At 37.5% G+C, this 16,483-nt stretch overlaps 2 protein-coding genes across 2 annotated transcripts; both read right to left on the bottom strand.

The window, feature by feature from the left end:
* Window positions 1-201: 201 nt before the first annotated feature.
* On the bottom strand, window positions 202-12,166 carry LOC146000148 (uncharacterized). Its single transcript, XM_083137490.1, has 5 exons — window positions 11,813-12,166; window positions 9,819-10,043; window positions 8,338-8,568; window positions 939-1,167; window positions 202-481 (listed from the first exon to the last, which is right to left on the bottom strand). Exons 1-5 carry the CDS (start codon window positions 12,114-12,116, stop codon window positions 475-477), a joined length of 996 nt encoding a protein of 331 aa, XP_082993616.1. The 5' UTR covers window positions 12,117-12,166; the 3' UTR covers window positions 202-474.
* A 481-nt stretch (window positions 12,167-12,647) lies between these two features.
* On the bottom strand, window positions 12,648-15,904 carry LOC146000155 (uncharacterized). Its single transcript, XM_083137499.1, has 5 exons — window positions 15,786-15,904; window positions 14,457-14,648; window positions 13,665-13,901; window positions 13,098-13,301; window positions 12,648-12,913 (listed from the first exon to the last, which is right to left on the bottom strand). The coding sequence occupies exons 1-5, from the start codon at window positions 15,850-15,852 to the stop codon at window positions 12,648-12,650; spliced, it is 966 nt and encodes a 321-aa protein (XP_082993625.1). The 5' UTR covers window positions 15,853-15,904.
* Window positions 15,905-16,483: the final 579 nt, after the last annotated feature.

The raw sequence follows: 16,483 nt of genomic DNA, 5'->3' as shown, positions 1-16,483 counted from the left end.
GGATATCTTTTAGAATAATGTTTGCTATTTCGAAAGCTCTTAATAACAAATTGGCTTGTTTTCGGATGATCCTTATATATATACATACACACACACACACACACACACACACATTAGTTACTCACGGGATAAATATCTCCATTCATATTTGAAAACTTGCTAATACGACGGGAAATTATGTGTTATCGTTCATTCATGGGTCTATTACATATTTTAAATACTTTTTAACATCACTAGAACTTCGAATATCAACAAGCACTGAATGCTACGTATTTTCTGTATTTGCCAATGAAATATATAAAGTTCACTGGTATTTACAAAATATAACATACTAATTGATATACGCCACTAACAAAACAATAATAAAACATAGAAGTTCAATATCTAACTGCACAAAAGTCCCCAAACGTTCACATAGGTTAATTTGATCTTTCATCTTCTCCTTGCTTGTTGTCAGTCACTCAGATCGATGATCTAATTTCTGGAAAAAGAATTATAAATTAAAAATTAAATAAATAAGTAAATAAATTTGAAAATTTAACTTACAATATCATTGTACCTAGATAGTATCAAATTAGAAGAGAATATCCGTTATCTGTTTTTTATAATCGCTGTCAATTTAACTTTTGGCGATTAGGTTGTTTTGATGGATTGCAAGCTTTATACAATAGAAATCAAGATTTCTAACTTCATATTGTCGCATGTCCTTCAGATTTACATCAGTTGCATCTACACCTCTGTGCATAGCCAAGAAAAATATGTTTTTTTTTTGCAAATTAAAATAAACATCTGAATGAACTTTACTAATAGCTTTTCAACTCTTTTTACCGCTGTATTTTTTACTTTTTTACATAAATGTGTCTCGTTAGCCCTTTCTTAACGCCTTTATTATTTATGGTATTATTATATTATCCTTCAGTTTCTCAATGCATACTTACTTGCTCTCACACACGAAGTAATTCCTGGCAGTGCATATGCTGTCCGTGAACCTTGGATGTCCAGAGTCTGTTTGCTCCAAGGACAGACAGTCATGTCCTGCCCTGGGTATTACATGGAGGAACGGCGGGTATCCTGCGGATGTTCGTTTCTTCGTAATGAGAGTCTTGTGATCCAACGATGTCCACCGCCCGTTGACCAGCTTACCTCCAATCCAAATGGCTGCATCGGCTAGATTTAAAGTATGTCAAGAAACGAACAAAGCATAAATAAATTTAGAAAGAAAATGGCTATTTCGGTGTTAATTATCTTAAAGATTCAGATAAATAATTTACGTCTAAGTTTGTATTGAAACTTTGTGTTTCTTTTTCTCTCTTTCCATCTTCCTATCTTACTTGCTCGGTTTTTCCCTCTGCTTCTCTCTTTTATTCCATATATCTTTCTACCTCTGTTTACGTCTCTATCTCTTTATTCCTCTTTCCGTTTCCTATCACTTTCTTGATTTGTTTCATTTCCTTCTCCCTTTCTGTATTTATTATAACTCTTACTTTCTTTTTCTCTTTTGTCCTGTTTCTTTCACTGCTTTATTACTTGCTCTCTTTTTTCTCTCATTCTTTAGCTTTCTCTCCTTCTACTTTTGACTTTCTACCCCTCCACTTTCTTCATTTGTTTCTGTCTCTCTTAGGGCTGAGCCGATACCACTTTGAACCGATACCGATGCCGATACTTGTATAATTCCAATTTAAAATAACAAAGGTTATATTATATATATACATACATACATACATACATATATATATTTATATAAAAACATATATATATATATATATATATACACACACACACATACATACATACATACATACATACATACATACATATGTGTGTGTGTGTGTGTGTGTGTGTAATTATTATTATTACATTTTATACGTATGCATCTCTGATGAGGGGCGATGAATAAATTAACCCAGCAAACGATGCTCTGTTGCAACGATGCATCTCAACTTTACAGTACTTTTTAGATAAGTGACAATCGATCAGATGTTTTAAAATGCGAGAAAATATTAAGAGAAGCTAAGAGCGAGATAATCGTGTCGTCGTCGTTCCCCATCCCCCACCCCCATTTTGAAAAATGAGATCATGCCTCTTGAAGTTCCTCTAAACGTAAGGGATCTCTCTTCCCAAACTAACATTAAATCATCCGTGAACACAAGAATAATTGGCGACTTACCAACCCCAAACACAACGTCTAAAACTAACAGTATCTTGTATCTTTCTTGTCCTTTTACAAAGAGAATAAAAATTAGTAAACGAAATGTAAGGAGAGAATGAAAACTTACCAGTCTCTTGCTTTAATATCAGGCGATTTACTTCAGAACAGTCATTTCCGACGTGACTTTGCTTTTGGTATATACTTTCGGCAAATATCTTTTTTTAAAAAAATGCATAGTTCTATCGCTTGGCGTGGAAGGAAATCCAAACCTATCACTACACTTACCAGAAAGTAACTGCCATCAACTGTCGTTCAAAGGAAATTATTCCCTTGCCGCGTTCCCTGTGTCTGCTGAAACCCAGTTATCCAGGTCGGGACAAACAAAAGTCTAACGTTGGAATGGAAAAGTTGGATTAGCCCAGGTATTTGAATTTCCAGGAAAATGTTATGTACTGTGTCTGAGACAAGTCCACCACTTTCATGGGTGATGGCCTTTTTGACTGCGGGAAGTCTCTAAAGAGAGAGATGTCCGCAAGCACCAAAGAAAGTGGAAGTATCACCAACAGGTGCATCGTCGGCTTTCGGGACGTCATTGGGGTTATTGTTACACGAGACCGCACCTGTACGAACAAAGCCTGGTAGATTTCGAAGAGAACTAAACAGAAGCAGGGAACTCCTATGGAGATAATTTCACGTTACGCTTGATTTGCACGTGTGTTTGATCTGCGTATGGATCTTTGTGTCACGTACTTACTATTTTTTTCCTTCTAAACTAAAGGTAAGTTGGAAAAGGTGAACGAACCTTTGAAAAGGAACAATTTTTTGTTTTGGCCGCGCTTCTAGCGACTTAAAAACACTGGTATCGGCTAGTGTCGGTGCGAAAATATCAACCGATACTTACCGATACCGATACATCGGTATCGACTCAGCCCTTGTCTCTCTACTATCTTCTTTGTCTCTTTCTTCTTTCCCATATATATAAATATATATATATCTTCTTTTTCTCTCTTTCTCCCTCTGCTTCTATCTTTCATTTCCCTCCTCTTTCTTCATTTGTTTCTATCTCTTTCTCTCTTTCATTTGCTTCTGTCGCTTTACTTTCATCGTTGTCGTTATCGTTAAATGTTACAAAAAAAAATACATCAAAATACACGTCATCTATAACAAGAGATGTCTGTCAAAATGTACAATGTTCTTAAACTCATCAATAACTTCATTTACATCAATAGACATTTCCTGTTCCACAAATAGCAAGAGCAGGGCTTCCAATCTATCCTGCTTCTGAGTTGCTCTTAATTTAGTTTTAACTTGGGAAAGCTTGGAGAAAGCTATCTCTCACACGTGAAGCTTGTGACAGTATAGAAGAAAAGCGCTGTTGTACAGAGTAGAATGCAGTAAATATCTTCTTTCTCCAATGACATCAAAATATCGAAAAACTACACTCGTTTCATTAGCGATAATGCACACGTTTATACCAAGTAATGACATTTTTAACTTCTTACAAACTGCCGCTTATTTTCTCTTTTATTGAAATATCTGTCTTTAATTCTCTTTGATAAAGCAGCCCATTAGGGTGTGCCTAGGCACACCCGGCACACCTCCTAGCTACGCCTATGCTCCTGAGTGTTCTTCAGTTCCAGTGAGTGTTTCGAAGCAAAGGCAGAAAGAATCATGTCAAGATGTTGCGTAAACGACAGGAACAATTTGTGTTATATCTGTGGTGAGTTGACCTTAAAAAGCAAATAGGAGAACATTTACTCCTCGTGTAAGAAAAGCTTATGAGTGTTACTTTGACAATAACATAGACGAAAACAAGAAATTGGCCCCTGATATCTGTTGTGCGAACTGTGTAACGCATTTGAGTGGTTGGCTGAAATGATCTCGTCATATGCCTTTTGGAATTCCTATTATATGACGGGAACCTAAGGTCCATAAAACAGACTGCTATTTTTGCTTCACAAATATATATGGGATAAATTCGAAATCAAGGCAAACAGTGAAATATCCATCACTAGAATCATCAACTCGACCGGTGCCTCATGGACCTGGAGTTACTATACCTGCTCTACCAGATCACATAAGTATAACGGAAGAAAGTGAAAGTGTTCCTAACAAATGTAGCGAATTGCATAATGATCCTGATTTTGTGGGGAGTGTTTCAACAGCTGAACCTCACTTAATAACTCAAGAGGGTCTTAACAATTTAGTTCGAAATCTAGAGTTAAGTAATGGTAAAGCAGAACTGCTTGCATCGCGATTAAAAGGATGGCATTTGTTGGTGAGTGACACTAGTTACTTTTTTCCGGAAACGCCAAAAAGACTTTGTAGATATGTATGCTGAAGATAATCACCTTGTTTTCTTTGTAACATCGATGGTCTATTAGAGTCACTGGGTGTTGTCCATAAAAGTGAAGAATGGCGTTTGTTTTTAGACTCTCCGAAAACAAGTTTGAAAGGAGTGCTACTGCACAATTGAGTTAATTATCCATGCATTCCCGTAGCATATTCCTGGGGCATGAAGGAATGTTATGAAAACATGAAACTGTTATTAACACATATCCAGTACTATAAATACTCTTGGCAGATATGTGGAGATTTTAAAGTTATTGCTATCTTCTTAGGATTGCAACTAGGTTACACCAAATTTTTCTGTTTCCTGTGTAAATGGGACAGCAGAGATAGAAAAGAATCATTATGTTAAAAAGAACTGGCCGAAGAGAGAGTCACTCATCGCAGGACAGGAGAATTTTGTTCATCCACCACTTGTACGTTCAGACAAAATCTTACTGCCTTCTCTCCACATAAAGCTTGATCTGATGAAGAATTTTGTAAAAGGAATGGACCGCGAGGGTAGTGGTTTTATGTTATTCAAAGAGAGGTTTTCGCGAATTACTGAGGCGAAACTAAAAGAGGGAATATTTGTTGACCCTCAAGTCAGGAAACTAATGAAAGATAATGATTAGAGCCCGGAAGTTTGGCAAAATGCCTCTTTTTATCTACTGCATATATTGATAAAAAATTTCCGGATATACGTTTCTCATGTTGTTTAGAATGTTTTGGAAGCCTTTTCATTTTGCCTATTTTGCCTATTTGGGACCCCACTGCCTATTATTATTTATAATGCCTTTTTTTGCCTTTTTCAATTAAATTTGACCATTTTTTTAAAAAAAAATGTGTATATAAATTATTTTTCTCCCAAAAAACGTTGTTGGCATTTATTTTTCTTTCGTTTATTATGTGAATAATTTTCGCCATATTTAAGTAATACGGAAGGTCGTTCGGGATCTCTGAGGACAATGTTGGAAGGGTGATAAGTTCATGAAAACCCATGTCGCCACCAACGATCATGCTCAATTGGAAAACCAGCATTCCGCGCTATAGCCCGACAACGTAATTTCCATTGCAACAGACTTTCCCGAAGAGTTATCATGTCCAACTTTTCCCACTCCTCCTGACAGGCTTTCCAGAGGCCATTGAGAGGGAGTGGACGTCTCTTTCCTAAGGCCAGTTTTAGGAGTCCAAATGCACAGAAGTCCATGGGTGACCCATCTGGTGCCTTAACCGGAATGTCGCTGTAAGGAATTGCACGGATGCCAGTTTCCACCTCCATTCGCTGTAAGAACAGACGAGTCGAACGGGAGGTATGGCTGAATGCTTTATCTTGGTGCACCCAGACCTGGTTTTTGGCCCCCCCATACAGTGCCAGGATATCTATGTTATAAATGGGTGTTAAAACCTCATCCTGATAGTACGTGGAGTTCACCTTCACATTCTTAGCTACACGGCGAATTGCTAGCTTGCCATTATAGCAGTATCCAGCGATGATCATGAAACCCCGTGGAAAACTTTCCTGGCATTCTCGGTACAATGTTTGATAATTGTTTTTGTCGCGAGGGCGGTAGTAAATCGCACGGGGTTTGTGACAGTCACTAAGGTAGACATATGCTTCGTCTAATGTTACCACATTTTTCCATCTCTCCCCTGCAAGATAGGTTTCATAGAGCTTTCTAGCGTTCGTGCGACGTTCCGCAATGTGACGAGGCAACAGCTTGTGAACTCGCCGCTTATGCCGCATTTCTAGTTGCAGGTCCTTCTTGATTATGGTGTTCACTGTTGACACAGACATTCCCAACTTACGTGCGATACTCCTTTGGGTGGCAGGGTTACCACCTGACACAAGGGCCTTCACTTTTCTCACTATGTCCAGTGTACCACTCATAGCTGCTCGTGGATTTGCCTGTTTCTTCCCCTGTGGAATTAGGCCCAGTCGGCCTTTGCCTTTTTTGTTCAATACCGCACCGATCCCGTTCTTTGATATCACAAAACCACGCTTCTTGCACATTCCTTTGATTGCCGAATAGCTATATTTAGCATCGGAAAGGACTGTTATGTAGTCCTCCCAGTATGGTTCAATTTTCTTCGGCATCGTTGTAGGTAAATGGCACAACACTCTGCACACGCGTTCTCGATACTGACGTGACTCAGCATGCACTGTTTGGACGGACTGACGTTGATAGCAGCGCCGCCAGCCGCTTTCAAAATCGTCACCAGAGATCCTGAACAACCTTCTGTATTGAACTCATGCATGTTTCAACATTGCTGAAGGAGAAAAGTGTGAGAAAAATGTATTTCATGCTGAGTTAGGATATTGCCTTTCGGTTAACATTTCCTTGTGCATGATTGACTGCTGAAGTGGACAGGTTGATTTCGAAATCTCCCTCTCGAACCCGAAAATTTAAGGAAGTTGCATCTGAGCTTAGTTTACCTCCGCAACCAGTCGTGACCAGATGGGGAACCTGGATATCAGCAGCTATATATTATGCTAACAACATTGAAAAAATCAGTGAGGTGATAGATGCTCTTCCAGAAAATGAAGCGGCTTCAATTCGTGAAGTGAAAAACTCCTGTGCTATTCAAGTTTATTTTTGCACATTATGGTGCATTCCCAGAGACAATTACAATTACAGAACTTAAAAAAAAACACCTTGTAGCATCCATGAAAATGTACGAGGAATCTATGCAGCAGATGATGGAAGTGCCAGGAGAAAAGGGGTCAGCTGTTGCGGAAGTGCAAGCGGGTAGTGAGTGCAAATGAGGACTTGAAACAATTGAAAACAATTTGTGATATTCTAAAAGGTGAAAATGCTGTTACCGAAATGCGTCCAGATACATTAGCTTGTTTTATGTATGCTCCAATAACTTCTGTCGAAGTAGAAAGATCATTTTCTATTATGAAAAACATTATCTCTGGCAGACTACTATCAATGAATGTTGTGTAATTAAAAAAACACCTTGTAGTTATGTGCAATCAAGACGGAGAAAATTGAAATGCTCTTCCCAATGTAGATTTTAACATGTTGCCAGAAATTATAGATAAAAGTAAGCGACTTCCAAATGTGCCTTTTTTCGGTTTATTTTACCTTTTTTTTCATTTTTAGTGCCTATTTTCCACATTATAAATGCCTTTTTGCCTGCCTATTTTAACGAAAATAAATGCCTGAACTTCCGGGCTCTAATAATGATTTTGAAAAGAACCTAAATGAGCTGGAATTGGCTGCTTGGCAATCTTTCAAGGAAGTTCGCATAAATTTGCTCAGAAACAACAAGTCAGAAAATTACCGAAAACTTGTCAGTAATTTGATTCAGAACTATCATGCTCTGGGGTGTAATATGTCTCTGAAGATACACTTTTTAGACTCCCACCTCGTTTCTTCCCGCAATACCTTGGGACAATGAGCGACGAACATGGAGAACGTTTCCACCAGGAAATTTGTGAAATGGAAAGGGTCTACCAGGGAAAATGGACTCCAAATATGTTGGCAGATTATTGCTGGACACTAAAAAGAGATGTTCCTCATGCAAAGTACAGCCGAAAATCAAGTTCGAAGACATTCTAGATATGCCATTGTAAATAATATTGCATCGTATCACTATAAGGCTATATAAGATTTGTATGTACCTGATATTTTGTATGTACCCTGTTACTCAAATTTCTTGGGTGATGGATAAATTCTGTAATTAGATTTGAAATCAGCACATCAAATTCAATTAGAATCACCCCCAACTTCTCTTTTAACAGACAAAAACTTCAATTTTGTTGGACAGTGTAATTAGCATACTAATAGTATGATGATAACATCACATTTTTTCTATTTCTTTACATTTATTCACAGGGATCAACCACTTACTCTGTCTTTGGTTGCTTATTATGAAACGGAGCAAGTCCATATCGTCAAACGTCGCAAGGGCCATTTTGGAATTGTTGCAGATTTTGTGAGCCTTGTCGAACGATACCTTTTTATATTTGATCACGTAGGAACGGTCGGAATATTGCAAAGACTGATCTGGTGGATTTGTAGTTGAATCTGGTTCCATTCTTGCCCCAATTAATCCAGACCGTGTTTGAAACTCGTATTCAGCTGTAAAATATAAAATCATAATAAAATTACTGAACACCGTCCACTTGAAATACTATGCAGAATGATATTAAATAAAACAATTTAATGTTCAAACCGAAAATTATTTGCTAAAACTGCCACTGCTACACAGCTAGATGGTGCAAATATAAACTTTTGTTTATTATGTTGGATTATAATAAAAATGATCATAAAATGGACGATTGTGAAAATTTTAGAGAGGTGTTTATTTATTTATTTATTTATTTATCTGAACACAACAGGCGAATGCTCAATTATAGTGTTACATATTTTCTGATAAACATAAACATAAAGTATGTCGACGCTAAAGTACATTGTAAATGTACACAAAAGAAAGTATAGTTACTAAAAACAAAAACATTAAAATAATAATACAAGTACGATTGAAAGAGTAACATACAATGTCAGACGTAAGTATCCAATACAAAAATTACCTACATGAGTACAAAGTTTCAAATATTACAACGTACAAATAATATTTTTACACTCAATGTTTCAGATCTGAACCACCACGAACAAAACAAAATATAAAGAGATACTCTCATAATGCATTATAATTTACATGAAATATGAAATTGATATAAACACAGTAAAATTCAAGGATAGAAGATATAATCTAGGGGCTTGTCTTTATAACATTATGAACTATAGTGAAATAAAATAAAACTTCATTTTGGAACTGAAGTCCTCATTCGTTCTGAGTATTTTAAAGTGTTCATATTTAAAAGAAAACATTCGGTAATCTATTAATTAATAAATATTAGCATAATTTTACAGTCTCTTTTATTCCTTTATAAATCTACAGTAATATTTATTTTATTTATTTATTTATTCATTCATTGACTACAACAGTCTAATGTCCAATTATGGTGAAAATATAGTGTTCTGTGTGGATAAAGACTACTTGGCCATGTTTATGATTGTAGTTTCATCAAATCGTCATTCATCTTCGCCAGTACCCGTGGCGGAGAGGTTAGCACAGCGAGCTACGACGCCAGGAGACCCGGGTTCGAATCTCGGCCTGGGTATGGATATCCTTCATTAGTTTCATCACTCATTCATTATCATATTCGCGATTAGCCAAATGTGGCAGAAAAGCGAAGTAAAATAAACCAAATGAATCAATCAATCATTCATCTTCATCGTCGCGATTGGCCAAAAATGGTAGAAAAGCTACTCAAATTAAAGAATCTAATTACGACACTGTACATTGTTAAACTAGTGTTGGTTACCTGACTGCGTGCAGATGAAGCCTTGCTTGCTGTTGCAATTTATCCCGAAGAACAGAGACTGGTCATGGTCCAGTCTGTCCATGTTGAGACACAGGTGGGGTCCCGCGTCATCAGAGGTGTCCAACTTGATGGCCGGGTCTCCCTTGGGGATGGCATTCCCACTCCCCGCCCATTTCCAGTCTTCATTCTCGTAGCGGACTCCATCCACCCACGTGTGGTGCATTTCTGAAACATAATCAATGATGATGGTAATTATGATGATACTACTGTTGGTTGAAAATTTATTCTTGGAGTTACCATATGTGTAACTTGTTTCAATTGGCCAGTTGTTTGAACTGTGTACCGGCAAATAAAAAAGATGGGACACCTAGATCCTGAAAAACTTGCTTCCCTGCAAGGAGTCATGTGTGTTGCCTAAGTCAGCAGCGATTTTAATAGTAAATTTTGACACATAACGCCTTGCAAGGAATAGAGAGTATATTTCAGAATCTAGGTAAGGTAAAAAAGGAAAAAAGTAAAGTTCCCCGTGCATATAGCACCGTGCCATGAAGGCACATTTAAGGGATGTAGAGGTAGGGTCTCACATATTCTCGATCTCGGCCATTTTGGAGGTGAAGTGATCAGAACGACGTTCCGGCCGCCTTTACCTCCTCCCACCCCGCAACCATTGATTTGAGACTGGGTGAGCCACAGACCCACTTTATGTGGGGACAAGGCCGGAAAAATTCCGACCTTAGATCACCCACCCCGGGAATCGAACCTGAGTTTTCGCGCGGCAGTCAGACGCACTACCGATTTATTTATTTATTCTTTTTTTAAAGAAAAACCCCTATGCGGTAGTATCCCTCGTTATTCACTATTTTTCTCAACTTTTACACATATCAATTTTTACTATATTTTCGGTTTTCTCTTTGCGGACAAACACAAAAGATGTCCTAGCCGGGACCCCTGGCGTCGTAGCACCGTGTGATAACCACTCCGCCACAGAGGTCGACATCAATTAAACCACCTCGGCTTCTTAGGCTTTTCAGGATCTAGGTGTCCCATTTTTATTGGCGTTTACTGTATACAAGCCTGTCAATTTTTATGCGTCTAGAGCCTCTGTTGATTGTGTACTATTGAAAAATCATAGTCATGGTTCTCGACATCGATTCAGTGATACAGGGGCGTTTTGGATTTGGGGAGAGTATAAAGTTATTTTATACATACATTAGAGAGAGAGAGAGAGAGAGGGAGGGGATATTTATGAAACAGATATTTAAATCTACCGATACAGATAATTTATGTAGCATGACAATGAACGCACCCAGACTTTCTTCCGGGGGAGGAGGGTAAAACAAAATTATTCCAGGCGGTTGGCTAAACGACTTTGTTTCCAGGGAGTCAAACAACACTTTCTCATGGAGAGCAAGGAATATACTATACTTCGACAATGTGACAATGCTTCTTTATCTTGAATTATTTGAAACCGTGAAAAGGAATAAGCCAAATAAACTTTTTTCATCACTGATTTTCAATGGCCTTCCCTTGGATATATCCATGAGAATGACTTTCTTTCACCCAAAACTTCAATTTTTACCTGATATAGCGATAGTTGACAAACGGATAGACGGACGAATAGATCTTACCTCGATTGATTGATTTGATTTATTTTAGTTGTGTTTTCTGCCACTTTTGTCTAATCGCGAAGATGAGGATGAGTGATTAGAGATTGATTGATTTGCTTTATTTTACTTCGCTTCTTGTGCCACTTTTGGCTAATTTTCGAAGATGTTAATGAGTGACGATATGATGAAATAATGAAATTAATTAAGGGACGATCACAAAGAACACCCATGCTTAGGCCGGGATTCAAGCCTGGGACCACTAACGTACGTCGGTCGGCGAATAGACCTTACCTGAAAGGTTACTGCTGATAAAAATGAAGCTTAACATAATTGTCCTATTATCCTATGACGAGTCTAGATAAAGAACTTGTTTCGTGTGTTGCTTACCAGTTACTAGTTCCGCCATGTTCTCCATTATCCAGTTGATATTATCCTTCGTGCTGGACTCATCAAAGGACAAGAGCTTGGCTCCGATCTTAAGGCAATGATTGGATGCATCTTTCCAGGTCTTGGGAGAGGAGAAAAAGATGTACTTCACCTCGTCTTTCATTCGGTTCTCTCCAGGCGCTCCGCTGACATGATCTGCTAGCCTCTGATTGGTCTCCGCAGTTGAGAGAAAAGGCAATAACCAGGAAATTATCGAATAAGTTGAAGCTGTGCTTAAGGCAGCTGGTGCATAATTTGGGTACATTTATTTGGGCACCATTCATGTCACACACACACACACACACATATACGTATATATGCAGTAAGATAATGAATATTGAAATAAATGTAGAATTTGCCATTTATGGGCAGTTCTTTCATATTTGATTTTAAGTCCACTTTATTCACAGAAAGGTTAATCGAGACTGGACCTACAGTTTAAATCAGGATATGAACCACTATGTGATTCCATCGGGAATCGAATCAGGGACGCCTTGATTACAGGGCGACGACGTTACCACTACGCTATCGGGGAGGCATTATGGGCAGTTCTGTTCTCCAAATAATATGTTTTTCTTATTTCACATGTCCGTATTTAGTTAACGTTCTAATTATAGACTTTTCTGAAAACATCACAAAAAATAGTCCCCTAATGAAAAGTGAACAAAAATGAATACAACTGTATTTATAGAGCTTTACGTTCCATGTATCGGAAATGACAATATAAGGTTAGTTAATAGGCTATAACCCTACTAACATGACATCACTTGATCTTGTATCAATATTGCGTATGTCTTCAAAGCGATGGAAATTTTGTAGGCAGAAAATTCTTATACTTACCTTCTTCACAAACGAAGAAGTGCTGTCTCGTGCAAATGTCGTCTAAGAAATACGGTTGGTTGTGGCTATCCAGAAGCAAACAATCCCTCTTAGGGCGTGGTACAGGATATAACCACGGGGGAAATTCAACCCCTTCCGTTTTGTTAGTAATAAGTTCGTTTGTCGACATCCACACAAATCTACCGTCATCAACAATGCCATTGATCCACACACGATCAAATTCTGAAATTATATACATAATACGGTATTACCAATATTTATATTTCTTGGAACTGGTAAATCATGTGGATATTAGTAAGTTGTGTTTTAAGCATATAAGGTTCTGGAAATATATTAATTGTTGCTATTTAAGTTGTATGTAAGCAAACACTAAAATTATAGTAAAGAAGAACTTATATCAACCTACCTGGTCTGGTTTTGTACATAAATTGGTTCATGTGAGTAGCAAGTTCTATGTCAACAACGTTCGCCAGACTCTTGTGGTACATAGTGCAAAGAGCGACGGAATTATAGAAGTCTGTTCGGTAGTAGTAGTAAACGTATCTTTTTTCTCTAAAGAAATCTTCTTTCCATTTGTCCATCAGTCCTTCCGTTGTAGGTCTAAACTGAACTGACAAAACAGAATCCAAAGTTATACACATTTCCATGATATACATCCATCCATAATACACAGTGATTTTTTTCAAAGTGTTGTGTATATACATTAATGACAATAATGAAAATTGAACTTTCAGTAATAAATTGTAGCCTAATATGTTATTCAAACCTCCAAAGTTTCTTGGGTTACTGCTTCATTATGTTTGTTTTTCATTTATTTTCTCATTGTCGCAATTAACCCAAAAAAGAGTCGAATATATTTTATAAATGCAAGAAATTATTAAAGAGCGTCCTTAACATTAACTACAACGATCTTCGGTGGTAAACAATATTCAGTAAATTATTTTAATATGCTCACGCTTAATTAGTTACTTACTTGATTTTTCGCAAACAAAATGCCGTGGCATTCTGCAAGTTATTTCAACAAACATTGGTTCACTGTGGCTCTTCCGGTCCATAACCAGACAGTTCTTCTGGGTTGATTGTTGTGCTTTTCCCTTCAGCCATGGTGGAAATCCATTCTCCCCTGTTTTCGTAGGAATCCCTCCTCTGTCTTGAACCCAAACCCAGCTGTTGTTTCTCAGACGTGCCCCAAGCCAAACATCTTCAAACTCTACATTGCGAAAATAAATATTATTTTGTACGGAGTCGAATTGTACAGTTGTTCATACGTCTAGAATAGTTTAGGCTCGTATTTTGTTATTTATGGCTTTGAGGCACCATTTAAACTAATCCTATTGGGCTGAAATTTGATTTGATACACTTCAGTTTCATCATAAGTGAAAACACTCTTAAGATATTCCAAAATCAGAAAATATTAATAAGATTCTGGAAATATTTAATCAAATTGTGTGTGTATATAATTATAATATGTATATAAATGTGTATGGGAGGGAAGGGGGTGCGCGTTCTTAATTCTTTGGGGCCAACAATATGCCATACACAAGTATATTTCTCTTCCAGAGAATTACGAAGGTTGCATAGTCCTTCCCTTTTTTTTGGTAAATATTATGAGAAACTAAATTTGATTTGCTCATATAAGGTTGCTTCTAACTTGTGCCACCAAATAAAACTAACGTTTGAAGAATATCGAAAGTTTTTATTTCCTTCTGACGAAAGAACGCTGTGTGTGCGTTAAGAAAACAGCGAAAAGTAGAATATTTCTTACCGTGCCGAGAGTCGGCCAGAATTTCGGCAATGAAAAGGGCTTTCTTCATGTCGTCAATGCGGGCAAGTCTGCTACCATTTGCCATGCATATCGAGGACGCTTCAAGCCATCCCACTCGTTCGAGATGGAAGTAGTATCCAGTCCTGTTCTCGTAGACGTGCAATTCTGGCTGGACGTAAGCATATCTAGCAGCTATAACAAGATACATCGCCAATAATTTCTCAATAACAAAATGTACAAACAAAACACATTCCTTTCAACTGCAATTTTAAGAGAACTTTCAGTAGAACTCAATAATATGAGCCAATACCTTTCATTCGGAAGTACTTCAAATTTAATTGTCGATATAACCGATACTCTCCTTGAATCCTGGTAGCGAATTTGGAGAAGTGAGAAGACAGGGGACAGAAAGGAGAAAAATTAAAGGAAATGCAGACAGGAAAATAGAAATGTACCGATACAAAATCTGGGAGAATCCCAAAGAAACAAACTATTCTATGGAAAAGAGACAAAAAATTACGTATGGGAAGAAGGAAAAAAGAAATGGAAAAAGAGGTATGGGAAGAAGGAAAAAAGAAATGGAAAAAGAGGGAGAGACACTGCAGAGAGATAGAGAAGAATAGACAGGAGAAAAAATATAGACACAAATCAAGGAGAGAGGGAAGAGAGAAAGAAAGAGAACACGGAAGGAGAGAGAGAGATGGCGAGAATTGAAGTACAAGCAAGGAAAGTAGAGATTGGGGGGGACACCAGAACAAAGGAACTGAAAGAGAGAGGACAAGTGTTATAGACAGGGAAGGGGAGATAAAGAGTGTTGTAGACAGGGACAGAGAAAGAGAATTAGAAAGAGATGTAAGGACGAATGGGAAAGACAGGGAGAAGAAGGTACAGATCGAGGGGCGGTCACTCATAGACTAGATTAAAAGTTTAGCCGTCTTTAAGATAGCGTAAAAAAAATTGTACTGTGACGGACACTTCTGGGTTGTAATAATCTCATTGACTTTCAATAAATTTGTTACAACCCAGGAGTGTCCGTGACTGTACTGTACGTATTATTTATCTGTAGGGCCGAACACCGTAAAATAGCCCTAACTTGTAATACCTTAACTTGTAGTAGTTTAGCTTTCAATCACAAATTTTCTACTTTTTCAGTTATTTTAAGAATAATTTTGTTCCATAAAAAAAAAACGGAAAACTTCTACGATTCTTTAACACCAGCTGTTTTATAGTTAAAGAATGTTGTTGTGATAAAGCTGTGCTGTTACATGCACAAGAATAATTATTTGTTTTACGAATGTTCTGTTCCATAGAGTAGAAGTTACAACTTACGATCATGTCCAACAGCAGATGCAATAAGCAGAATAAGTAACTGTGTATGTTCCGCTTTTATAACCATTATGAAATGTCTTGCTGTGGAAAACCACCCTTGTAAATCTAAATTGAATATATTGTTGTAAATAGTAAGAGTCTCTGAGAGGAAACATTACCAGAAATACAATAGGTTGGCCCTTAATGAAGTTCGAATGTGTTCATCTTTGTGCAAGAGTTCCATTATAATGTAATGTTTACTGTGAATGTTTTATAAACGGTTACAACGACACAGTGCCTTACGTGCTATTGTTCTTCTGATATAAGCTCATGCTTAGCAAGTACAAGATCCCATCACATCACAGCGAGCAGAATATATATATAAGCTGCTCTGTTTCAAAGAATGGCATGTACTTTTTTCTCCCATTTCGACGTTTCCTTCCTTCCATCGTTCCACAATTTCTCGTTCATAGTTAAACTACAAGAACAAATAAGCGACTTCAATTATGTCAGTTAATAAATCTTAGAATATCCCAGACAATGTTTCTATTTCCAAAATTTTGATTTAGCTCCACTTCATGTTCATAGAGTATAATCGGGAGTGTGTATACAGTGACACCAGAACTATTTTACTATGCAACGTGCCTTCACCGGGAATGGAACCCAGGATCCGTACATGGCAATCAATAGTATCGGGGAGGCTGGCACTTCTATTCTCG

This window comes from Lepisma saccharinum, chromosome 1 (assembly GCF_977018435.1).
Source record: "Lepisma saccharinum chromosome 1, izLepSacc3.1, whole genome shotgun sequence".
NCBI classification, from domain to species: Eukaryota; Metazoa; Arthropoda; class Insecta; order Zygentoma; family Lepismatidae; genus Lepisma; species Lepisma saccharinum.
Note: the sequence above shows the minus strand (reverse complement) of the source record. Positions and strands in the feature narration are given on the sequence as shown.

Excerpts from the sequence above, each read along its gene's own strand:
- LOC146000155 (XM_083137499.1), bottom strand. The coding sequence starts at position 15,852 with ATGGTTATAAAAGCGGAACATACACAGTTACTTATTCTGCTTATTGCA. Across the intron at positions 13,902-14,456 it reads TCTGGCCGACTCTCGGCACG|AGTTTGAAGATGTTTGGCTT; the intron begins GTAAGAAATATT and ends TTCGCAATGTAG. Across the intron at positions 12,914-13,097 it reads TATGTACAAAACCAGACCAG|AATTTGATCGTGTGTGGATC; the intron begins GTAGGTTGATAT and ends ATATAATTTCAG.
- LOC146000148 (XM_083137490.1), bottom strand. The coding sequence starts at position 12,116 with ATGTACCCAAATTATGCACCAGCTGCCTTAAGCACAGCTTCAACTTAT. Across the intron at positions 8,569-9,818 it reads CTTCATCTGCACGCAGTCAG|CTGAATACGAGTTTCAAACA; the intron begins GTAACCAACACT and ends TATATTTTACAG. Across the intron at positions 1,168-8,337 it reads AATAAGCAACCAAAGACAGA|CCGATGCAGCCATTTGGATT; the intron begins GTAAGTGGTTGA and ends CTTTAAATCTAG.